General features: G+C 35.4%; 1 protein-coding gene across 4 annotated transcripts in view; it reads left to right on the forward strand.

Moving 5' to 3' along the window:
• MARCHF7 (membrane associated ring-CH-type finger 7) overlaps window positions 1–25,990 on the forward strand; it is a 51,208-nt gene extending 25,218 nt beyond the window's left edge. Inside the window, exons 3-10 of one of the 4 annotated variants that reach the window (XM_049888806.1) lie at window positions 5,453–5,642; window positions 6,397–6,564; window positions 8,161–9,265; window positions 12,427–12,596; window positions 18,117–18,226; window positions 21,446–21,559; window positions 23,010–23,058; window positions 25,489–25,990. In XM_049888806.1, coding sequence (XP_049744763.1) covers window positions 5,453–5,642; window positions 6,397–6,564; window positions 8,161–9,265; window positions 12,427–12,596; window positions 18,117–18,226; window positions 21,446–21,559; window positions 23,010–23,058; window positions 25,489–25,547 — 1,965 coding nt within the window. In that variant the 3' untranslated portion in view covers window positions 25,548–25,990. Of the gene's footprint in view, window positions 1–5,452; window positions 5,643–6,396; window positions 6,565–8,160; window positions 9,266–12,426; window positions 12,597–18,116; window positions 18,227–21,445 lie in introns of all 4 variants that reach the window. The other 3 variants (XM_049888804.1, XM_049888807.1, XM_049888805.1) reach the window with 3 other exon arrangements.
• Window positions 25,991–26,523: the final 533 nt, after the last annotated feature.

The raw sequence follows: 26,523 nt of genomic DNA on the forward strand, positions 1-26,523 counted from the left end.
GTTGATTCATTAACCTTGAAGTCAAGGAAAAAGCACTATAACGCAAACCTGAGCAAAGCTTATTTAACACATGCTTTTTCCTTTAGGCACCTCACAGTCTTGTATTATGAGCACTAGACATCACTTCAGAACTATGCTTGGGGGCGATTTTGAACAGAAAAATTACCAACAGAAAACCACAAAAAATGCAAGAAAGGGCACTGAATAGACCACAAAAGGACGCTTGTTCACAGGATGAGAGCTGAAAAAAGAAAGCAGAGAGTCACTATGTTCGACCTCAGCTTGGAAACATGAGTGTTGAATGGTTGTTGGTAAGCGTAATTAAAAACGAAATCTGCCAACTCTCCACAAAAGTAGAAGAGGAAGAAAACGGTTTTATTATTGAATAAGTAAGCATTAAACCAGAATGTGGTGTGCACCACAGACAATCCATTAAAGAGATTGGAAAGGCAGAAGGGAATTTTACTCTTTTTTTATGGCCAAGCAGATAATACCCATTTCAGGCATGTCAAACTAGTCAAATAAGAGAACTTGACAGTACCATTTGTCATACATAGTTCATCCTAAATTTACCTGGTAATTAGAATAGCCACCTGTGTTTCCTGATTGCCTTTATCCAAAGAAAGGAGGATATTTCTCTTGTCTTTTCGGGTGGAGGTAGGATTTCAGCTGGTGCCAAGCACCAGCTCAAATTACGTTCCTGTCCTCCTGGAAAACCTGGAGGTAGCAGTACTATCTTCCTTGAGTGATTACATTTCAAAGAGATGGCCTTTATGCCCTTGAGGAAACACTCTTGGTTTGTAAAATTGGCCAGAGTCTTACTTAACCTTTAAAGACTGACATACATCTCAAAGAGGCAGAGGAAGAATTTACAGTGAAAAGTTCTCTAAAGTAAATGCTCTAAAAAAATGGAAGTTGGGGGGCGCTTTTCCCTTTTTTTCAATAGGAAGAATTAAACATATCCTTTTTTTTTCTTCTAATTTGTATTTGCCCTTACCTCATGCTTTTTAATGACCATAAAGATGGGCACGAGTATTGATTTTGGGGTCACAAAAATTTTAGTGAGCAGGCAAATCCATAAATAGGGAATCCAGGAATAATGAAGGTTGAGCGTACTGAAAACAACTGAAATGTACACTTTAAAAGGATGACTTGTATAGTATGTGGTTATGTAAATTATATTTCAATAAAACTGTTACAAAAACATGAACAAGGTTGTAACTGGAAAAGATTTTGGAAGGGCAGTAATAAGCACAAGCAAATAAAAATAAACTACTTAAGTATCTTATGTGCATGGCAGTATGTTTTGAAGACAGAATCATTCTCTGATTTTATTTCCTCCCAATAGTTCTAGATAGTAGAAGAGATAAAATAGGTACAATTTGGTGATTCCATATTTACAAATTTGCCTACTTGCTAAAATGTATACGTAACCTGAAAATCAATATTCATATGACACTTTCACAGACATGCGCAGGGGAGCAAAATATTTTGAGCCTCTGAACAAGCGTGTTTCCAGCTGACGTCAAACAAGAAGACTTTGCCTTTTTTCTGGCTCTCATTCTGTAAACAGGTGTCCTTTTCGCAGTCTATTCAGTGCCATGTTTTATGCGTGTTTGTGCTTTTTGTTGGTGACTTTGCTATTTAAGATGACCCCCAAGTTGAAGTGCTGTGTGGTGTTCTTAAGCAAAAAAAGACTGTGATATACTTTACGGCAAAAAGTGGTTTCTTCATTTAGAAAAAAACCACAACCAAACCCGTTGCCATCAGTTGATTCTGACTCATAGCAACCCTATAGGACAGAGTAGAACTGCCCCATAGGGTTTCCAAGGAGCACCTGGTGGATTTGAACTGCTGACCCTATTGGTTAGGAGTCATAGCACTTAACCACTACGCCACCAGGGTTTCCCTCTTCATTCAGGCATGAGTTACATAGTGCTGTTTTCTGTGAGTTCGTTGTTAATGAATCAGTAATATGGTCCACCCAGAAAAAGCAGGAGCCCTGAAGAAATTATACCGATCTATTCATGAGGCTTCGTTTTCTTGTATGTCAGGTCACTGTGGGTTGGAACTGACTCGATGACACACCTAAAAACAACAATATTCGTGAGACTGGAGCCCTGGTGGCGTAGCAATTAAGAGCTGTGGCTGTTTCCCAAAAGGTCGGCAGTTCAAATCTACCAGCCTCTCCTTGGAAACCCTATGGGGAAGTTCTACTCTGTCCTGTGGGGTCGCTCTGAGTCAGAATTGACTCGTTGGCAATGGGTTTTTTTTTTTTTACTTTACTCATGAGGCTGTTCCGGAACTACTAAAGTAACATCTATAGTGTGTGATGAAGCTGTGGGAAAGATGGAAAAGTTGACTAAACTTGTGAATTTATGTGAAGACACCCAATTTAAAAAGGTGTAGTGGATAGTATTGTTGTGAGGCTAAAAGTCAAAGAATTTTACGGGCACATTACCCATGGTCTGGAAAATGTTAAACCCTTCTTGGCTAGCACTAGCTGGTTTCTACATTTCAAAAGGATATACTGATGGGAAAAAATTAAACTTGCTGGCAAGGCAGATCGTGCAGATCAGGAGGCTGTAGAAGAATTTTTTAATGCAGAGCTGTACAGGAAAAGGGTTATACGAAAGAGCAAGTTTTCAACAATCTACCAACCTCTCCCTTAGTTTTCATGGTACAAGCCAAGGTCGAGAGGTATAACCACACACACACTGTCCCATCACACATCCTGCAGCTGCATCAAAAGTAAGATTTTAGTTATTTTCTAAAACAGTAAAGTGATTAATCCTTGTTTACTGGTTTCTTGTAGGACTCTAGCTGCATTACTATTCTGTATAGAAATGTGAGCAGAGGCTCACAGGAACCTAAGCTTTTATTTCCCCCAGGAGCATTGGATCAATATTTGCTAATTCAGTATTCACAGTGGTTGTATAGAATATAATTGCTCTGAACAACCATAATTAACTTTATATTGTTAAATAAATTCAATATTTGTTATTAAAAAAAAAGATCCGAAGAAGGAAAACCTGATTGCTTTAGAATGAAGTTATTTGAACAATGACAGAGTTGGATTGGTAGAAAGCAGGAAAAGCTTTGATTCTGAACTTAAACCAGCAGAAAAACTGGTCGAAACATTCTTTCCATATACTGATGATAATCAGCATTGCTGTCTCTGGGATAATATATAGCTGCTATTTAATTCTGAGGTTATATCCTTGAAGTTTTGGGAGGGTATAAAATGCCTGTTTTAAAATTGAGTATAGGGTTAGGTGGGATTCACTAGTTTAGATGTCCTACTTGTCAAAAGAAAAGTAGTAAATTCTGTGTAGCCTCCAATCTAAATTGGGGGGGCGGGGATCATCTCTAAATCCAAAGGTCTTAACAACCACTGGCCTGCAGAATGTTGTTGTTGGTTGCTGTTGAGTCGATTCTGACCCAAAGCAACCCCACATGTGCAGAATAAAACTGTTCTCCAGCATGGCCTTTTGGAAGCAGATTTCTAGGCCTCTCTTCTGAGGCACCTCTGGATCAGTTCAAACCTTTCAGCTAGATGTTTAACCATTTGCAATATCCCTAATATCCTAATAATGATACCTGACGAATTCCTTTTTTTTTTTGCTCACTCTAGTTCATTGATAGGGGCTCTGTGTACTTGGTGTCTGGTTTTGAGGCCCAATTTGTGCTAAGCTGAAGAGTGCCAGTTTCAACTAGCAAAATATTCTCTGAGCGGAGGATGGGTGAAATGCTGTGTATTTCATTCTGATGTATCCCTTTCCTGCTTTTCCGGTCTTGTGTCTTCTGCTTTTCCATATGATATATATACTATATGTAAAGTTTAATCACCAAAGGTCCCACGAACTACTGCCATTTCCTGAGTACGTGCAGTATGCTTCTCATAATTGAAGCATAGTAGATCGGGTAACTAGTAATGCCTTAGAAGAATTTGCATGTAGAATGGTTTGTACATCTTTTCATACTGTCCACTCATACTTCATCCATTGCCTGCCTGATGAACTCCCAAGTGTCACCTTCTCTGCATCCTTGATTGCCTCAGACCTAGTTAGGCTCTTTATTTTCTGGAAAACTTAAAGCATACTTTCTATTATATTTTTATTATTATTTGTTGCCTGTACTCTAGAGCTCTTTGAAGGAGTACGTATTTGTGCTATCATGTTTATCCTATGATTATTAGATTAAAATAGAGTGAATTTATGGCTCATGATGCATTCTCTTTTCGTTAAGCAAAATAACACCTCTTTAATAAAATAAACTGTTTACCACATACTTTAATTACATGGCAGCATAATTTGAAAATATTTTTCAGTGTCTTTTATTTTAGGGATCCTTAGCGTCTTTAAGCAACTTAGAGATTATATGCCAAATGTGTCTTTCTTAGTTTCAATGTGTATATGTCCAGTTCAGAGCTTTGCAATGAAGGCAAAGTTTCAAAAATTGTGGTTGAAATATTCCTGTTATTTAAACCTGTATGTTTAAGAAAAACATTATTTCCTCCTCCTATATACATTACATTGAGTAAACTAAAGAATTAAGAAGAAGTAAAATAGTTTGAGCATTGTGAGTGACTGTTGTGTTATGAGTGCTTTTTTGATATACATGTATTTATATGTTTAAAGGGGAAACCATGAGCAGGGAGTTTTTAAACTATTGTTTTGATTTTTTTCTTGGTTCACTAATGAAGAAATTCCAAATGTTAGGAATTTTTGTTTTTAAACATACCTTTGTAGTGTTGTGTAGCTATTCCTGAGAATAGGCATCAGAGTGAGGATAAATTTTTTTATTACTTGTTAAATTTCATTTTCATAGTAGGGTTTTCACAATCAGTTTATATGTTAGTGCTGTTCTCAATGTTCTCTTCCCCTCTAAAAATAGGAAACAAGTTCTTCATGAGGTTGAAATATTAAACCAGTAAAGCAAAATGATGATAAAGTTTTTGCTCTTCAGTGTTTCATAATCTAGTGTTTGTATACAGTTGCAATAGCAACTGGTTGCTGAGTCAATTTCGATTCATGACGACCCCATGTTCAGAGTAGAACTGCACTCCATAAGATTTTTAATAGCTGTGGTCTTTCAGAAGTAAATTGCTTAGACCTTTCTTCTGAGATACCCCTGAGTGGATTGGAACTGCCAGCTTTTCACTTAGTAGCCAAGTACGTAACTGCTTGTACCACCCCGGGTTTCCACGTACAGTTACCTAAAGGACGTAGTCTAAACCAGATTGATAGCCAAGCAAAGTACAAATATAGTAACGTATAAAGGGACACGTAGGTAAAAGGGAACTAAGACTAGGAGAAAAACCTACCTGGTAGAAAAATTGGTCCTTCTGAGAAATGAATGGTCCTTGGGAAATTATTAGAGCATTATAGATTAAACTTAATATTGAATGTTAGCATTTTATTCTTTTATTTATTTATTTTTAAACCTTCAGTCTACATCAGCATCTGCATCGCCATTTCATTCTACATGGTATAATGAATCTGAGATCACTCAGGGAGCACGCTCAAGATTGCAAAACCAGCAACAGGATCATGATTCAAAAAGACCTAAACTTTCTTGTACAAACTGTACGTCTACCTCAGCTGGGAGAAATGTTGGAAATGGTTTAAATGCAGTGTCAGGTAAGAGACAATGTATACATATTTGTGAGAGACAGTATACATGAATTTCGGACTAAAGCCCTTTTCCCAAGAAGTAGCATAGTTCTTAGGTTTGGGTTAACAAGTAGAGTGCATATAAGACGGGGCGAGAAATGTAGTGGAGTGTCCAAAATCTTACTTTAAGTTAGTGCTAACTTACCAATTTAGTTTTTGTTCTAAATGTGGTACAGATGTCCTCAAACAGGATATTAGCAGATTTTAATTAGAATAGCTTATGTATAGTAATCAAAATGTTAAAAAAGACATGTATCCTACTGGTTATTATAAGAGATTTTTAAATTTTTACTCAGAAAGCCAGATCTGATATATGTTAAAAACATTTCCTAGACATGTCTTTTATAAATGGTTGATATTGTGGTATATTGATACTTATTTTCGGAAAGTTTGGATACTCTGCCCTGATCTGTAATCATTTCACATCATACTTACATTGTATGGTCAGATGTTACGGGGCACAACTAAGATACTGATATCATTGAAGCAGATTTTACTGTTAGGCAGAGAAGAATGTTTTTTAATAGGAAATAATTGTATTTGATGAGTTCATTAGTGAATAATTTTTTGTTTTGCTGGATTTCACTCTTGATTGCAACCATTTAATCTATGGTAATTTCCATAATAAATAATAATAGCCGTCCTCTTATTTTTGGAGATTTGTTGTCATCAGAAACCTGGAACACTCTCTCTGAGTTAAAACCTCTTCAATTATTTTAAGATCCTTCCTGGAGACATAGTCAAGTTCCCAGATCTTCATCAATGGTACTTGGATCATTTGGAACTGACTTAATGAGAGAGAGGAGAGATTTGGAGAGGAGAGCAGATTCCTCCATTAGTAATCTTATGGATTATAGCCACAGAAGTGCTGATTTTACAACTTCATCATGTATGTATGAACTGTATTTTTATCTATAGCTTATTTAATCTTAAAGTGTCTTGTGCATATATGTTACTAACAGTGCCAAGAAATAAATGAAGTGAACTTATTTCGTTACAAAGGTTCCAGAATAGCTTACTATGTCTCCTAGTACTTTATTTTGTTTTAAAATATATAACCAATTTAAAATTAGATATATGTGAATATCCAGACTCTGTCTGCCTTTAAAATTTTTTCATGCATTTTTCCTTTTAAGAATGTTTATTTCATAAAGTGTACTAGATAATTCTTGAATACTTAAATATAATCTGTTTTACGTAATCTAATAATTTACTGTTAAATAATAAATAACAAAAATAACTAAAGATTGAATTCATCATTTTAAGGCATAAATATTAGGATTACCTTACTATAACATGAATGTGCCTTTATTTTCATTGAATTGAAATAAAGACCCACACTATTTTTGTCAGTGTCCATAGGCTTAGGCTTTTCAAAAATAAATACTATGAAATAATCATACTAAGCAGCTAAAGAAAAAAATGTTAATTGAAGTTTACAAAAATAGAAGGCAGAAGTGGAGTTTGGGTGAAAGGAAATACATTTTGTTTTTAAAGACAGGCTATTTTGAATAATTAGGGGAAGACTGTTTTATTTAAGACAAATGTGATTATCTTTTTTATTTGCTTGGGTTTGTTTGGAGGAACTTGAGTGAACAGCATCAGTAACATGTAGGTTTTTAGTATGAAGGTACAGGATAGAATTGACTTAGTTCATAACAATTTGTCCTGAGACTCCATGTATTAGCATAGCAGCAATGTAGCTTTTACACTCTGTGTATGGATGAGTATTTTTGACAAAGGAATGCTGTAGTGTTTCTTATCGCATGTGAAGATTAGAACCATTAGTATTGTACTTTAAAAAATGAAAATGCCCAAAAGCTCCTGGCCAGTATTAAAAAGTAAAGGTGTATCTGATGAGTAACCAGGGATAAGAATCACTGCTATTAACATGAAAGAAAAGATTTGAGAAATTTTTAGCTCTTAGCAAGCTTTGTCATAAAATTACAGGGGTAATAAGGATATTTACATGAAATAACTTTTAGATTAATAAATTCAACTGTTTTACCTTTATCAAGTTGGTATATTGATGTTAAGTATTTGTAAAACCACTCATAAACTGAAAACTTTATTTCTTTAAAATTTCTAATATTGACTTTGGAACCCTGGTGGCGTGTAGTGGTTAAGAGCCTGGCTGGTAACCAAAGATCGGCAGTTCGAATCCACCAGCAGCTCCTTGGGAACCCTACGGGATGGTTCTACTCTGTCCTGTAGGGTCCCTATGAGTCGGAATTGACCTGATGGCAATGGGTTTGATTTTAATGTTGACTTTACACAAGCAGTGTTGGATTTTAACAATAGGAAAAGAAATACATTTATTTTTGTTTTGTTTTTCTGTAACAATAGTTAAGCTGTGTAATTATAGCAGTATTGAGTTTGAATCCAGTGTTTCATTTTGGCAGTAATTAGTAATTAATAAATGTAAGTTTAATAATACTCAGATTATTTCATGTAATTGGTTATCTTTCCTTCCTCTCAAAAATAGATGTTCAAGACAGAGTTCCTTCTTCGTATTCACAGGGAGCGAGACCAAAAGAGAACTCACTGAGCACTTTACAGTTGAATACATCATCCACAAACCATCAATTGCCTTCTGAACATCAGTCCGTACCGTGTCCTAGGGACTGTAGCAGAAGTTCTTTAAGATCAAACTTTTCTCAAAGAGAATTGGAACCTCCTCAAAGCAGTACACAGCCTGGATTTTCTTATATTTCAAATAGAGGTGATAGCCCGACCATAAGCAGTTCAGAAAGGGTTGCTTCATCTCAAAGATCATTTCAAGAATCTTCTGACAATGAAGGAAGGCGTACGACCAGGAGATTGCTGTCACGCATAGCTTCTAGTATGTCATCTACTTTTTTTTCACGGAGATCTAGTCAGGATTCCTTGAATACAAGATCATTAAGTTCTGAGAATTCTTATATTTCTCCTAGAGTCTTGACATCTTCACAGTCTCGTAGTAATGCAGCATCAAGTTCTGAAGTTCCAGATAATAGGGGATCTGAAACATCTCAGGGATTTCGATTTCTTAGGCGAAGATGGGGTTTGTCATCTCTTGGTCAAAATCATAGCTCTGAACCAGATTCAGAAAATTTTAACCAAGAGTCTGAAGCTAGAAATACAGGACCATGGTTATCTTCCTCACTTAGAAATAGATGCACACCCTTGTTCTCTAGAAGGAGGCGAGAAGGAAGAGACGAATCTTCAAGGATATCAGCCTCTGATATACCATCTAGATCTCATATTTTTAGAAGAGAAGCTAATGAAGTGGTTCACCTTGAAGCGCAGAATGATTCCCTTGGGGCTGCTGCCAGCCGACCACAAGCATCTGCAACATCAAGCAGTGCTGCCACAGGTGGCTCTACATCAGATTCAGCTCACAGTGGAAGAAATGCAGGAATAACTGGGGTTCTTCCTGGTTCTTTATTCAGATTTGCAGTCCCCCCAGCACTTGGAAGTCATTTGACTGACAATGTCATGATTACTGTAGATATTATCCCTTCCGGTTGGAATTCATCTGATGGAAAAAGTGATAAAACCAAAAGTGCACCTTCAAGAGATCCAGAAAGACTACAGAAAATAAAAGAGAGGTAAATTCAAACACCTGTCTTAAACCTATAAAGAAAGAGCAGGTTGGAGGAAAAAACGTATTTCTAAAATGCCTTCTAATAACATTGATATCTAAAAATTCTTTCCTTAAAATTTACATCCAGTAAGATGTTAGGTTCTCTCTCTTAGGTAAATGGATGGACATTAAAGGAGTTAGGCATTGAGGTAGTGGATGGCATCAAGAAATAGTCTAAAGGTGATTTTCATCCAGTTTTGGCTGCATGCATACACAAAGACAAAAGTCTTAATTTCTTGCCCTATTCCTTGATAGATTACTGGTAATTGACATTGGTAAGAGGGCCCAGATGGCCATGGATAGTCAAGACAATCTGTCTTATCCTTTACTGAGATGATTTATCTACGTAAGTGAACTCGTATTTCCCACTGAAAATCTTTTTTGCAATTAAGTGAACTAAGATGCAGAAATTAATTATTTTACTTTTTATTGTGCTTTAGGTAAAAGTTTACAGTGCAAATTAGTTTCTCGTTAAAAAATTTATATGCAAATTGTTTTTGCGACATTGGTTGCAATGCCTGCAGTGTGTCAGCACTATCCCTTTCCATCCCAGGTTCAACATATCCATTTGTCCACTTCTGTCCCTTCCTATCTTCTCGTCTTTGCTTTCAGTAGGTGTTGCCCATTTGGTCTCATGTATACTTGATTGAACTAAGGAGCATGTTCCTCACATGTGTGATTGTTTTATAGGCCTGTCTGATCTTTGAAAGGTGGACTTCAGGAGTGGCTTCAGTTCTGAGTTAACAGGGCGTATCTTGATTTGGACGTCCAAGTGCATACTGAATATTCTTTATATAGTAGGAATATATTTCACTTTGACAGAAATAACAGTTTAAATTCAGGGCTTAGAACCTTTTTATGTAAAATGAAATCCTTTGTAGAATTGAAAATTCCAAAGACCACTGGTAAGAATGAAAAGACCAGAGGTTTTAGTCCCATTTGACCGTTAATTTTATCATCTTATAAGGCCTTGTTACTTAGTTTTTCATCTATTAAAATAGTTTTTATGTTAAAATGGGATGAGATAGTACATGTGAAATAATAGGAAGAAAAGGCTTATATAAAGCAAAGGTTCTGGTGGTTTTTTATTTTTTCTTTTGCATAAAGGTCTCATGTATTAGAGTTGTTTGGAAGCATTGTTGTTACTGCCATTGTAGAGTTTTTGTGCTGTAACAAGAAATGCATTCAAATCCAACTCTGGTGATAAAGGGAGTTTTACACTCTTCCTGAGATGTTAGACATTGGCCTGCTTGCTGTACTCCCGTTGTTCCTCATGTAGGACAAGTTGGACCATTTAATGCTTTTAAAACTTGTAGATTATGTTCCTTGGAGAAAGAGATTTATTCTACTTTGGTACTGTTAGCTTTTGCACCAGTTGATTATGGCAACTTCCTCTGATTGCAAGCACATCTGGTGAGAAGTATAGTAACTATTAGGTGTCTTGCTCTCAAAGTTAGGTTAATTTGAATGCAGCAGTATAAATAGAAGGCAAAGCATTGGTTTAGTGATCTCCAGAGACAAACAGGTTAACCCAGCACTACCTTGTCTGGTACAAATGGTTTGTGCTCAACTACTAACCTAAGGGTTGGCAATTTGAACCCACCCAGCAGTGCCATGGAAGAAAGACCTGGTGATCTGCTTCTGTAAAGATTACAGCCAAGAAAACACTATGGAGCAGTTCTACTCTGTAACACATGGGGTTGCCATGAGTCGGAATCAGCTCCACAGCAACAAGTTTTTTTGTTTTTATTATCCTGCCTGGTTTAAAAAGCAGCATTTATGATTATTATGGCAGAAGTGTTAGCGTGTTTGTGTCTCATATATTAAGCACGTAAGACACTCTACAGTTAATCAGAGTGTTAAAAGAAAAACTGGATTTTTTAAGTAAAAAACAACAGACTATGAAGGGGAGAAAATTAAAGACAAAACATAAATACCATGTTTTCAGCCTTGCAGAACACTTAAGCTTGAGGCCATGTCTCTGATTACACCAGGGCATGAAACTCACCCAACAGTTGTATACACAGAGGAATGGATTACAAGAGTGTTTCTTAAATTGATTTAGGAACCCATATAGTCCCAATTGTATTTTAGTGACAGTTCAGCATTCAGTATCATTAATTTACTGAGTACCTATTTCATGTCAGCAGTGAGCTAAGGCAATAGGGATTTTAGAGAAAAATTACTTATTATATAACTATTATTTTGCACTTAAGCAGTACATGTTGGCCTATTAAATAGGAGCCATAGGTTATTGGAAAGTGGCTCATTCTTCAAAAGCCTACCCTTAAAAAAACAATCAGGATTATTTAATAGATTGCTGGGGCAAGAAGAATGGAAAACTTAAAAATCTACTTTTTTTGTTTTTTTACTGTGTTGTAATTCAAAAAGCTTGTCAGTGTAAACATGGGAAATTAGCTTTTTTATAACATACAAATGAAAAATCACAAATCAGTATCTGTTTAATTGAAATTGGCTAATTTTGGGGGGGTGGAGGGGCAAAAGTTATGAGTATATAAGTACATTATTCTTACACTTTTGGACCTGAAGTAGTCTGTCATACTGAAGAAATTAAAATCTCTTAAGCATACTTATAAAGCGATTGTGAGGAATCTACAACTTAAACTGGGGTATCAAAGACAAAATTACTTAAATAATTTGAAGATAAGTAAAGGAGTCCTGGTGGTGCAGTGGTTAAGTGCTTGGCTGTTAACTGAAAGATTGGCGGTCCAAACCCACCAACTGCTCCTCAGGAGAAAGATGTGGCAATCTGCTTTCGTAAAGATTTATAGCCTTGGAAACCCTGCGGGGCAGTTTTACTTTATCCTGCTGTGTCGCTATGAGTAGGAATTTACTTAATGGCAGTGGGTTTGATTTTTTTTTTTTTTTCCCAGAGGGTGGAGGTTAAAATATTTACTGTAACTTTCATCCTTAATGAAACATGTTTCATGGTGATTGTTGCTGCTGTTGTTTATGACTATTACTGTTTTTTTTTTTTTCTACCTGGCAAGAATATGAGTTGAAGTAGTAAAAAAAGAGATATTGTTTGGGATTATGTATGACTGGAAATAATCAACTGGGATGAGTTAAGATAGCTGTGTTTGGGAAATATGCCCTCTTTTCCAGCCTTCTTCTAGAAGACTCTGAAGAAGAAGAAGGTGACTTATGTAGAATTTGTCAGATGGCAGCTGCATCATCATCTAACTTGCTGATAGAACCATGCAAATGCACAGGAAGTTTGCAGTATGTCCACCAAGAGTGTATGAAAAAGTGGTTACAGGCCAAAATTAACTCTGGTAAGATTTACCTTTTCTATTCGGAACTTTTCCAAGAGATGAATGTGTGCATTTTAGTTAATAGTTTTGTGATTGTTTATTGATTGCTGAATTTAGTCTTGTCTTAATCATTTTTTAAATCGAACAGATGCACTATAAATTTAATTTATAACAATGTTTCTTATATTTCATTTAACCAACAACTTCTTAGTTTTTCATACATGTGTAATACAATTATAATTTGTGATTGGTTGGAGCCCTGGTGCCACAGTAGTTAAGAGCTCAGCTGCTAACCAGAAAGCATACAATTTAAATCCACCAGTCACTCCTTGGAAACCCTATGGGACAGTTCTGCTGTGTCTTATAGGGTCGCTATGAATCGGAATCGATTCTGTGACAACAGGTTTGGTTTTTTGTTTTTGTGTATCATCAGAGAAATGTATACTTGTCTACCTACCAGCTGTGTGACCTTGAGAAAGATTGTCTCTAATGTTGTTGACTCGTTTATCAAATTAGGATTCATTCCTTCATTGAGTGCCTATTAGGAAGCAGTCATAGATCTAGATGTGAGAAGTAGAGTGGTGAATAAGACAGACAAGATCCTGCTCTTGTGGTGCTCTTGGGTGTTGAGGGAGTGTTTTGCTGAGGTAATGACGTTTAAACCAAGAGCGAAATGATAAGTAGCTGTCTAGTCCAGAATGAGGGGGAAGAGCATTTTAGCAGAAGGAACAACTAGTGCAAAGGCTTTAAGTTGGGAGTAAAATAGGTGTGTTTGAGGAGCTGAGCTGCACAGTGTAGGCGAAGTGAGGTGTGATACAGTTGAGATCAGAGTTTTGCAGAGGCTAACTCATAAGACTTTAAAGCTAAGATACAAAGCTTAGATTTTTATCTAAGTGGACAGGAAGCCTTTGAGGGCAGGAAAGTAGTACTTGTAGGAGATGGTGATGGTTAGGACGTGGTGGAGGAAGAGGAAATGGATGGATTTTTGATTTACTTTTGAGGTTGATTGTGTAAGACTTACCGATGGATTCGATACGGTGGAATGAGGTAGAAAGAACAATTAAAAAAACTTTTTTTAAATAGCTAGGTGAATGGTGATGCTAGTTACTAAGATAAGAAGGACTGAGAATGGAACAGGTTTGGTATAGGGAATCGTTTTGTTTTACAAAACACGTTGTATTTGATCTGCTTATTTGGTAACCACATGGAAATATCAAGTAGGCAGTTAGCTAGACAAGCCTAGTGTTTCAGGAGACTATAGGGTTCAAAGTTTTGGGAATCATGAGCACGTAAATAATATCCAAAGTTTTGGGATTAAATAGGATCACCTAAGGAGAGAGCAGATACAAAAGAAATGTTAGAGCAGAGGAGGAGATTTGAGGAGCAGCCTACTGTTAGGTAGGAAGAAAACTAGGCATGTGTAGTAGTATGCATACCAAAAGAAGGAAATTTTTCAAGGAGGATCTTATCAACCCTGTCAGGAACTGTTAACAGGTCAAGTAAAATAGGAACAAAGAAATGAAGATTGGATTCACGGCATGGAGTCCTTGGTGGCCTCAGTCTCAGTGGAATGATAAGATAGATCATAAGCCTGGTTAGACTGGATTAAGGATGTAAAAGGTGGTAAGCAAAAGGGAGATAGCGACCTAGGGCCCTCTTTCAACAAGTTTTATTGTTAAGGAGATTGGAGAAATAGGGCAGGAATCGACTCAACAGCAGTGGGGTGGGCTCATGAGAAGTGTTTTTGTTTTTATTTTGAGGTAGGAGATTTTAGGTTATGTTTTTATGTTAACGAGAGATCCAGTAGAGAGGGAAGAATGATGAGAAGAGAGAAAGGAGATGGGATCCAGAGCCTAAGTTGAGTGGCTGGCCTTTGATAGAAAAAGGTATACTTCATCTATGGAAGGCTAGTTAGTATAGATATGAGTGTTTGGTTAGTTTGTAGCTTTGGTGGCAAAATGCATGAATTCCTGTATAGTTGCTTCTATATTCTTAGTGAAGTGTGGGATAAGGTTTTTAGCTGCCAGAAGACAAGTGTAGGAAGTTTTTATGTATGAGGAAAACAGTATACAAAAGAAATACAGTAGTGTTAATGTCCGTGAAATCTATGGCCATGAATTTAAAGTGAGACACTTATGCACACTACTTTTCCTTTTTGTTGTTGTTAAGCCGTTTTCAAATGTTTGGATACAGACACGGATTCAGGTTCAGCTGAGTTGAGCAGGACCTTTGCCAGGCAAATATGATGAAGGGAGTTAAAGGTATCAGTGAGACCATAAATGTGGTGATCATGGGAATTAAAATCAGGAGGGGAGTTAAGAGCATCAGGGAGTATGCAGTAAGAAAGTGGTGGCATGCAAGTTTTATTGGCATTGAAGACTGTTGCTACAGTAGGTAATCTGGAATAAGAAATTGTAGGTACACAGGAGGAGAGTTTGTTTAAAGTATAGACTTAGAGGTAGTAGACTAAGTTGTGATGACAGGATCAAGGGTGTAACCATAGAGTGAGTAGCTGAAGTGGGAAGGGTAATATTAGAAGATGTTGAGGAAGTAAGAATCCAAAGTGAATGATGTATGTTGATGTTGAAATAGCCAAGAAGTGATTTGGTAAAGATGACTGAGCCAGGTGCTCAAGTCAGTAATGAATGAGGGGCTTACTTAAAGGTTTGGAAACGACAGTGGCTAGAGGAATCTACCCCACTTTTTGGTCCTGAGGTAAAAGGAGCTGTGAAAAAAAAATGGCTACAGGAGAAGTGGTATCAGTCTGGGGATACTGTGGTTCAGGAATGAAGTTGAATGATCATTCAAAACAGAAGTTGTTCAGTAGAGGAATTTACTGATGTTAAACCCTTGGTACCAGAGGGGCATAGTAGAAATTAGTAATAGGATGAAAAGGGTAGGAAATTGGATGTAAGGTCTGATAATGATAGTTTGGTGACATAGACCAATAGGTTGTGAAGTATGATGGAATTAATTTTAATAATTGTTGGAGGAAGGTGAAAAAAAGAAGTAGGTGGTAAATATTTCAAGCTGGAGAGTGTGGGGCTACTGGAAAACTGTTTTCTTCTGCAACTTATACTGGTGTGTTAGTCAAAGGGGGTGAGCAAAGACCTCCTTTTTGGGGGGCAGGGATGTGTCTGTTCTTCTAAGCTATCCTGACCCCAAGGTTCTGGGACAGGCCACCTCACCTGTAGTATCCTCTCCTTTTGCTTATATGGTGATATGGCAGACTCACAGGCTTTATTAGACATTACCATGTGATTTTATTAAGATTAAATGAGAGAGGTTTTTAGCATGGTTCTTGACATTTAGTAAGGGTCCAGAACGTTGGCTTTGGATTTTAAGAAGCCTAAGATTTGAATATTGGCTCAAACTGACCTTAAGTAGGTTGCTTAACATTGGTTCTCAACCATGGCTGCTGATCAAAATCATTCACTGGAGTTTTTTAAAATACAGATACCCCCGATCCACTTCTGAAGATTTGTAAGTAGGTTTGGAACTGTACCTCAGTTTCATCATGAGTAAAATTGAGTTATACTTGCCTCATAGGGTTGTTGTGAAAGTCAGATGAGATAGTGCTTGTAAATAGTTTCACACCATTACCAGTGCGGTAAGTACGCAATTAAATAGGAGTTACTTTATAAAGTTGTCATACTTTGTAAGATGTGGTCAAATGACTGTATACATCTCAACAGCTGAAACTCCCTGATAACTTTTCAGAAGTCTTCCTCATACTTAAACTAAATACCACATCTGCTAGAAGATTTTTCTGGTAGAGATTTATTTAAACATTTATTAAGTAGCTACTGTGTATGAACTGCCAAACTACAGTGTGTGCAAAGATGAATAAAACAAGCCTAGTATAAGGTTTTTTTTAGTATAAGTTTAGGCAAATACAGTCAAGCCCAGAGATACAAAAAGATTCGTATTCAGAGGCATCCTGTCTCAATATTTTATGATCGTCATACTTCTTGGCTTTTGGATCAGAAAAATTACCTTAATAATTGTCTAATAAGAGAAATAAAGCTTTTTAATGTTTTTTACATTCTTTATATTGTTCATAAGGTGACAACATACTTATCATGAATTAAGAAAATATTCCAGTTTATTTTAATTTCGACATGCTCATGTATGCTAGATTCCCAAAAAAAAAAAAAAAAGCCTAGGTTTTATTCATACACTTGACCAAAACCAAACCAAACCCACTGCCGTCAAGTCGATTCTCACTCATAGCGACCTTATAGGACAGAGTAGAACTGCCCCACAGAGTTTTCAAGGAGCACCTGATGGATTCAAACTGCCGACCTTTTGGTTAGCAGCCGTAGCATTTAACTACTACACCACCAGGGTTTCCCATATACTTGAAATACAATAAAAACATTGTGTATTTTGACTGTTCACAGCAGATTTTGCCATAACAAAGATCCATACTCCTCAGATTCACACTCACTTTCCTTTCAGCAATTTTCAAAAAAATACATAGGTTACTACTGCTGTCTTGGATTAAAAAATTATAATTAAATAATAACACAAGTTCTTATTGTTTATGAGCTCCTTGAAGACACTTCTTACTGCTTACTTTCTCTGAATCTCCAGAACCTCTAATATGAGTGCATATAACAAGCACTCAATAAATGCTAGTTGAATTAAATTTAAACCTCTATCTTATTACTCTGTAATTTATTCTACATTTTAGAACATTTTTAAATTTGAAGCCCTACCTGAAAACAAACACAGGCAGGAAAAATGGGGGGGGGGGGTACATGTTTCACTGGACGAGATTTGAGTGCCCTGACTCATGGCGACACCATGTGTTACAGTGTGGAACAGCTCCATGGGGTTTTCTTAGCTGTATGTAATCTTTACAGAAGCAGTTTGCTAGGCCTTTCTTCTGTGGATCCCCTGGGTGGATTCAGACCACCAACCTTTTGGTTTAGCAGCCAATCACAAACCTTATATGCCACCCAGACTTCTTATTTATTGTCTGTTAAATTGGAGCCAAAAGCTAAGGAGTAACCAGATGTTGAGTACCCATGGAACAGAAGAAGGTGTTTTGATCTGGACCCAATGTGAATCCCCTTTTTATCCTCCTAGCTAGTAGGAGAGGCACATTCCTTAGATCCCAAAAGGTCTTAGTTAGGTAGATACTGTCAAACCAAAGATACTGTCCTGGGTATGTGTAGCTAGTTGTTTGAGAACCTATGTTAGTAAACATTGTTTGGCATCATACTAAGCTATTTAAAAGAGGAAGTAGGGTGTACCAAATGACATTCCACTGCCTCTAAAGTCAGCTTCCCATGATCAAGGATATATGAATATCTAGGATGAAAAAAAAAACCAGATATAAATAATGGGAGGAGGCTTAAATACCAAAGAGTAGGAGCTAATGTGCATGCCTGGAGTTACAGAGTGCTATTTTAGGAGACATTGCTAGTTCATGGCAATCTTTATCTGTCTGTGCATTTCTTTAGCAGTAAGATGAAAATTGGTTTGTGGAGACACAGAAAAACTAAGCTTCACTTGCAATTTAACTTTTACCAGGTTCTTCATTAGAGGCCGTAACCACCTGTGAACTTTGTAAAGAGAAGTTGCAGCTTAACTTGGAGGATTTTGATATTCATGAACTGCATAGAGCTCATGCAAATGAACAAGTTAGTATATTTTGCCTAATTTGGTAAGTGTCTATTCTATGCTTAAAGGACAACTCTTGAAGAAAAGATTAAATCATGGTCAGAAACCCTGCACTAAAATAATGTTCTTAACATAATTCTCTGTTACTGCATTAGGTATTATAATTTCTCATTTTTCTTTATTCTTCCCTTAATTTTTTGTAAGTAAAAGGCAAATAACCGAGTTTAAATTTATTAAGATAAAGTGTATCATATGCTTTCTAAATAAACCTAAATTTAATGCAAGTTCAGAAAAGCAGTTTTACAGCAGGCTTTGCCAACCTTATTTCTCCAAAGCTGTCTCAGTTGTATCTCTGAGTGTTGGAAGATGATAGAAACAGTAAACACTAAGCCCTGAATCCATTTCCTATATCTATTTTTTAATGTGGGAATAATTTTTTAATATTGTTTTCTCTGTGTCTGTCTGGCCGGTATCCTCCCTGCCATCCTGTTTCCCTCCAGCCTCTCCATTCCTGCCTCGTAGTTCGTAAAATATGTTGAACAAATATACCTCATGAAATCTCTTTTATCCCAAGTTCCCATTGTTTTTCTTTCCTTTTCTTCAGCCTTTATTTATATAGTCAATAATGTCAAGGTTTCTCTATGATCATATTAAATTTTCTTTTCAAGTATTTCCCTTTCAGTTTTCAGGTATTTTGCTATGTGTTAAGAGCTCCTCTCCCACACCCAAATAATTGATTTGATCACTATTTTTTGTTGTGCAAAGCTTTACATTTTTAAAAAAAATTTTTTGAGATGCTTAAGTTATATAGTTAGGGCTCAATATTTTCACTTTTCCTACTAAAGGAAGATTCTGGGGAAAAAATAGATGCTAAAGGAGATTACAGGAGTGATTCTAGAGCCAGGCTATCCAAGTGTCTTTAGCATATTTGTTATAAAAAGAAATATGATGGCAAGGGAATAGATGAAATGCTTAAAAAACAGTTTTTAAATGAAGAAGGTAATGGACACTTTTTTTTTTTTTTTTGAGGTGTGATATTCATATAACAGAATTAACCATTTTAAGGTGAACAGAGCAGTGGCAATTTATATTCACAGTGTTGTATAACTGCCACCTCTATCCCAAAACATTTTCATCACTCCAAAAGAAAATCCCCATTAAATAGTTGCTTCCCGCTCCTCTCTTCCCCCAGACTCTAGAAAGTACCAGTCTACATTCCATCTCTACTGATGTCCCTGTTCTGGGTATTTATTTCATCTAAATGGAATAATATATGTGACTTTTTTGTGGACACTTTTTACTTTTAAAATAGGGGAAGTAATGGGTACCCTTTAGAAATCTATTGAAAGCGGTGGACCCGCCCTCCTTAGAAAATACACAGACACAAATTCTTTATGTAATTTAAGGGATTCACAGGTCCATTTAAGCTGATCCTTAAATTCAAGTTAAGAATCACTGGTTGAAAGAACGAAACATCAGACAGTTGATGTAGCACAGATGCTACTTTAATACCAATTATTATTTTATTCTCTTATGAGCCATTTATCCAAAAAGGAAATAAATTTTATCAAGGAATTGTTTTAAATCCTGAAGTAATTTTTGCAGACAACTGAACATTGATATGTTAAAGAAAAGAGTATAAAATGGTGGAATAATGCAGAGGGGAAAAAATTTTTTTTTTTTTTTTGGACAGGCTTCAAAAGCATTGTTTTCTCTTGCCTTTCTCTAGATACTCAATCATGTCTCTTAAATTTAGGCAGTTCTTTTCAGTCCAGACAGGAATGTTTTTATTGTTCTCCAATTATTTTAATGACCTATAATCTTAAATTTTAGGAGTGTTAGGAAATATTAGGTGGAATCATCGTAAAAACAATGACAGCCTTGATTACACTTCCAGATTTAAGCTTGTTTGTTCTGTGTGAATCATGGATTCTAGTGGCCTGACAACTAGCAACATTTTCAGTGATTAGATTAATGCAGTTTATTTCCTCATTGTCCAGTGGCTTCATCTTTGAAGGTGATTTTTTTCTTTAATGTCCTTTGGATTTATGTTTTCCTTGTAAGTTAAAAACAAACAAAATAATCACTAAGTGAAGCATTTAAAGAAACTTTTAATAAATTAGTTTCCAATTTTTTTAATACTCACAATCTGATAATAACCACTTGCATGCTGTGGTTGGTCCTAAGAACTTAAAATTCTTCTCCAGATGAGTTAATTACCCCAAAAAAGTATAACTTAAAGGTATTTCTTAATATGTTAAAATCACAGAACAGATTAGATTTTTAATAACACTATATTCGTGATTTGTATTCATCTCTTCATAACTAAAGAATGGTTTTAAACCGAAGAATTCTGTGTTTTTACAAAGTACAAATTTCTCTGATTCACATGAGGCACAGGTATTCTTTTACTTTAATGTATTTAAGTTAGTTGTATCATACAAGAAACACTTGAGCCATCAGAATAGGTTTTAGTTACAGTGGTGTATTGACATAGCTATAAATGATAATTTTTAAGTAATTATATATAGTCATTTGTGTAATAGAGCCCTGAGGGCATAGTGGTTAAGAGCTTGGTTGCTAGCCAAAAGGTCAGCAGTTTGAATCTATCAGCCATTTCTTGGAAACCCTGTGAGGCAGTTCTGCTCTGCCCTGTAGAATCTCTATGAGTCAGAATCGACTTGACGGCAGTGCGTTTTTGTTCTGTTTTTTATTTGTGTAATGAAATCTAGGAAACCCTGGTGGCGTAGTGGTTAAGTGCTATGGCTGCTAACCAAAGGGTCGGCAGTTCGAATCCGCCAGGCATTCCTTGCAAACTCTATGGGGCAGTTCTACTCTGTCCCGTAGGGTCGCTATGAGTCGGAATCGACTCGACGGCACTGAGTTTGGTTTTTGAGAATGAAATCTATTACCATCTTTATAGAAAACCAAAGCATTTGTTTTATCACCAATCGATTTAAAAGTCACATGTTTATATAAAGGAAGACTATGTGAGAATAAAGAGGATATTCACACCTATATGGACTCATAGCATTAGTAAAATTTTTAGGAAATTCTGAATGACAACTTTTTATTCCCAGTTTTAATAGACGGCATGTTATCCATAGCAGTCTTTACTAGGAAGTGGACATGAATACATTTCCTTTAGTTTATCAGTATACTGTGGATCTCAGTCTCGGTTCTACTAATTTTTCTTCCTCCATGTTTTTCCTTTTCTGTTGTTTGTTTCCCTATCGAAGGCTGAGTATGAGTTTATCAGCTCTGGTCTCTACCTAGTTGTATTATTGCACTTGTGCGAACAAAGCTTTTCTGATATGATGGGAAATACAAATGAACCAAGCACACGTGTCCGAGTAAGTAATACTGAAGTGGGGAGAAGGGAGGGTATGATACAGCAAGTGTTTGCCTTGGAAAGCAGAATGCCTTATATAGTCACATCCTGTTTCCTTTGGGGATCTCTTATTTTAAAATGTGTTTTAAAAATGAAGATATTGTTGAAAAATGTCTTCTAAAACATATAGCCTAATTTTCTCCTAAAGCTACTTTAGAGAGTGAAGAAGTAATTTTCTTGCTCTTGAAGGTAATTGTAATATATCTCAGTGCGAAACAGGGACAAAATTGAAAACACCAAGGAAAAATTTTTTTTGATTAAAAAAAATAAATAAAAACCTCAAGATTATGACTTAGAAACCTGAAATTGAACTCTAAAAACCAAGAGTGTGGGAAATTAACTTCACTTTCTAAATTCCATATTATAAATTACTTAAGATATGGACTGTTTGGTGTTCTACTGTATACATTGTTAGCCTTAATAAACTATTTAAGCTATTTGTTAAGTAAATGATGCTGTTTGCCCTGGTGTACTGGAAGAAACTTTATGCTCTGCTGCCTTGGCCATTTTGTGTAGGAGACATTAGGGTCTATATATGCGTCATTATTATAGCAATCTGAACACTTCATATTTTGAAATGTGTTCATAAATATATCCTACATTTTATATAAATCTTTACATTGATTATATAAATGTAGAAAAGTATGGATTGAGATGTTTTTATTTTGAAAATCACTATGAAGTGTTCAGAAAAATGTGGACATTATTCCTGTGAGCCAGTGGACAGATTGTTACTAGTAAGAGAAAAGAGAATAAACCACCAAGAGCACTCAGAATTGAGCAAAGATTTTTTGACTTTAGAAATCATGAGCCCTTAAATTTAGTTTATGCCATGAAATGATTTTTTAAAAAGTGTCTATTCAGAGTGAATAAACCGTACAAAAGAAGGCCTGTTGAATTCATGCCTTTGCAAAAGGTATATAAACAAGTTAATATTAAAGTGGAAGTTATGATTATTCCTTAAATATAGAATTAAATGTAAAACTTATAGAGCCATCAAGTTTAGGCAGGAAAAGATCAATTCTTGGGTTTCTATCAAAAACTTGACCACTAAAGTTGAATTCATTTGGGTCCAATTTGCAAGGGTTTTTTTTTTTCCTTCCATTTCATATTTTTTTTGAAGTGGTATACTTACAAAAGCAAGAAGATAATACCATTGGATAAAATTATTTTATTGTATCTGCTCCCAATTTCAAGAAACTGGTTTTTATATGATTAATAATTATACAAAACATTTAAAAATAATACCTTTAAGCTTGTAATTTTTTGGTGTGGGGGGAGAAAGACCCCTATTTAAAAGGCTAAAAATGATGTTTGACTTTTTAAGTAGAAATGAAACTCCTATACTGATTCTCTCTTTGGATCCATTTGCAACATTTAAACTACTGTATTTCTTTCTGCATTGTTTCTAGTTTATTAACCTTGCAAGAACTCTTCAGGCACATATGGAAGATCTCGAAAGTAGGTGGAATTTCCCCTCTCCAGACTTGTTGAATTTACTTTTGCAAATTAAACCCACAAAGCAAAACCTAAGTATTAAGTATTTCAGCCAGATTAGAGCTTCATTTATACACTTGATAATACCAAAATGATTGATTTGGGAAATACAGGTTGGGCAACTGACATTAGTTTTAAAACTACTAAGCAAATCACACTTCTTAATGTGTTAGAATTTTTTGGCAGAGGTAGAAAAGAAATTGCACTCCTTAATAAGCTTCTTTAGATAGTAAAAGATTTCCCCTGGTCTTAGTATGGTTTTATGAAAGGGGAGAAAGGATTCTGGTTGTGAGTCCATAACAGAAGCCATAGGTGTTTTGTTTTGCTCCTTGTTCAGGTCCTTGTGGACCTTTCGTGAGGACTCAGCTCCACCAGCAGCTCCAATATTTTAAGGTCACATTCCAGCATCAGGACTTCTGCGTGGGCTCCTATGTAAAGGCGCTTAATGCCCAAATCTTTACAGGCAGGCATCTGCACAGCCTATCAAGCCTACCCTCTTTTCAAGGTCCTACAACCTCCAGAGTGCTTTATATTAGGTGGGCACAGATATTGGTGGCTCTGGAACAGTTTCTGGGAATCAAAAGATTACCCCTACCTATTTTACTTTTTAACCTAAGCTTCCCCACTGTCAGATTTCAGTATATACTCTTTTAAGTGTTTTTAAATATGCATTCTTTAATGGATTTCTCTAATTTCTTTACTTCAAAACACTTGATCTATACTGTGCATAGCATTTTTACCTTTAGAAAAAGCTCAGCATCATTTGATGTAAGATTTGAGAAGGCCGTAGTCCTTATAAGAACCTTTTAACTCCTTGAATATTTTAAGAATGGGTTTTTGTCATTAAAGCTATACTATTTTTTATTTTTACAAGGATTTTGAGGTACAGCCACACAATATTATTTTCACAGTTTTAATTAATATGTCTGAAAATGTAAGAGTCAGTAGGGCTTCATTTGGTGTCACTTTTTTCCTTAATCCCTTCTAACATAAAAGTCTCTTCTTTTTTAAAAAAATACACATTTTCCAGATGATGTGATGATGATACTTTAATTCAGTATAAATTTTCTTCAGTTTTTAAGAGCTAACATTGTCACCTAAAATTTAGTTTCCTGAACAATAGCAGTGTTTACTCCCAACAAGGAAAAGATGGAGTTGAAATACACCCAGAGTAAGCTGAGAATGAAAGTCGTAGGTGCTATAAGTTAATTCTTTAAGTACAAGAATGTTAATATATTCTGAAAATAGGTTCCAACTCAATTTTCTTCTCCCATGGGGTTAATCAAATAAAAAGCATGAGAAATTGCTTGGAAAGCTATTTTATTTTTTAATTTGATATTCCTCCCAGGTATAGCTTAAAGCTTAACCATAGGGTTTATCTCATTCATCAGTTAGGTATACCTGTTTGATACCATTTATTGAAAATGAATTTAAGAATTGTGCAGGATAAATGAATATATTTCAAGATACCAGATTTAGGTTTCTTCTGTAAGTGTTGCATAATTTTCTTGTGTTTTCTTGTATGTTGGTTCCATTTGCCGGGTGCTCTTAAACTGTCCAGTACTAATACAAGAAGAGTGTACCTATGATAGTAGGGAAGATGCTGATGAGTTTTTTACTTTGGTGATTTTTCATTTTCCTCTACGTGCAAAGCAGTTTACAGGATATACAGTTTTATACTTATTATGTCCTTCTAAAGACATTCTGCAGTATTTTATGTTAACTCTTAAGCCACTAATGGCTCTTGAGTAAGTTCAGGTCAGAAATGTTGCAATAAGTGGTAAGTTTCTGACAGTGTGGAGAAATAAATAGGAAATAATCTCAACAAAAGGTTTTTACTGACTCCAGTTATTTTAATTTAGGCCATGTCTATATAAAGCTCTTTTGACTTATTAAATAGAACCTTTCTTTCGGCATTGTATAGACATAGCTTTGGTGTAAGTTGTAAGAACTCCCATAACCTATTATCCTATGTACATTTTTTTTCATTCTCATCGGATGCATCAAACATGCAGCGGTAATAAGCCAGATTCTACTCAGGTGTGTGAGAGCACTTGCCTTAAATCCACTCTTTCTCAAGTGTATATATCATTAGTTATTATGAACACAAATTGATCTCAAAAACTTTATAGAAGACACTCTTAAACCACATTTTTAAACATTTTTATAAGAACTATATAAGATTACCAAAAAATGTGGGTGGAGGCGTTATAGAGGGACGTGTCACCCACAGTCAAACCTAACCGTGTCATGATAACTTAATATTTTGACCAAACAGTATATACTAAATTGGGATTTTAATTTTAAAGTCATTGCTGTTGTGGCTTCATATTTACATCTCCAGTTCTTATCCCTTTTAAAGTCATTCTTGATCATCCTGTTTTCTTTCAACAGCTTCAGAGGATGATTCCGAAGAAGATGGAGACGATAACAGAACATTTGATATTGCCTAGTAGCTTCATATAAGACAAATGGATGATTTGTGAACAAGTGTTTATTAAAATTGGCAATTAAGTATCAATTAATTTTGTGGGGGAATGCCTATTAAATACATTGATTATATCTATACATGTAATGAATATATATATATACACATGTATACATGTATATGTATATTCATTCTCAAGTGTTGAATTAAAATTTTACTGCTGGACCTTTTAACATGGCCAGTGAATCTAATGTTTTATAAACTGGTAATCAAAAGTATTTTTCTTTTAGGTGAGTGGGAAAGTGTTATCCTTGTTTTAAGTATCTAACCAGTGCCCACCTCCAACCTTTTTTTGTGTTCTGATTACTGTAGTCATATTTATGAAAAAAGGTTCGTGTTTTACTAGTGGAAAAAATGGGATAAAATGTTTTCAAAATAAATTGCCAAATGGCACCTATTATTATTTCCTATTATTTTGCCATAAGTTGCAGTCTCATTTTGATAATCATTTGCTTCCAGTGTTCAAAAAAATAATGAATGGGGAGAAGGTTCTGAAGAACATTATATTAGGTTCCCAAATTTAATTTGAATTCTAAATTCACCTAGCAATAAAATCTAATTTTTAACCAAGTATATACATGGAAAATATATAAATGATGGATGATTTTTTTGTATTGATTTGAAAAATCCAGATTATATTTAATAGGTCATAGTCATAGTATGTAGATATTCCTTTTAGGAATATTACAGCTATAAATTATATAAAAATTGCCAGTAAAATGCTATTTGGTTAAAAAAATTGCAATCTCAAGTTAATGGAATATTTTTAAATCCCACATTCAAAGTTTAAAACACTGGTTTTCAATGTGTTTTTTAGTGTTGTCACTTCTTTAGATAAATATGATATAAATAAACTGTTTAAATCTTGATTGTTTTTAACTGTTCTTTGGTAAGTCTGAGCATTTATTTGATGACTTATTAATATTTTTCACTACCTTTGG

The sequence above is a fragment of the Elephas maximus genome, chromosome 6, assembly GCF_024166365.1.
Source record: "Elephas maximus indicus isolate mEleMax1 chromosome 6, mEleMax1 primary haplotype, whole genome shotgun sequence".
Taxonomy (NCBI): domain Eukaryota; kingdom Metazoa; phylum Chordata; class Mammalia; order Proboscidea; family Elephantidae; genus Elephas; species Elephas maximus.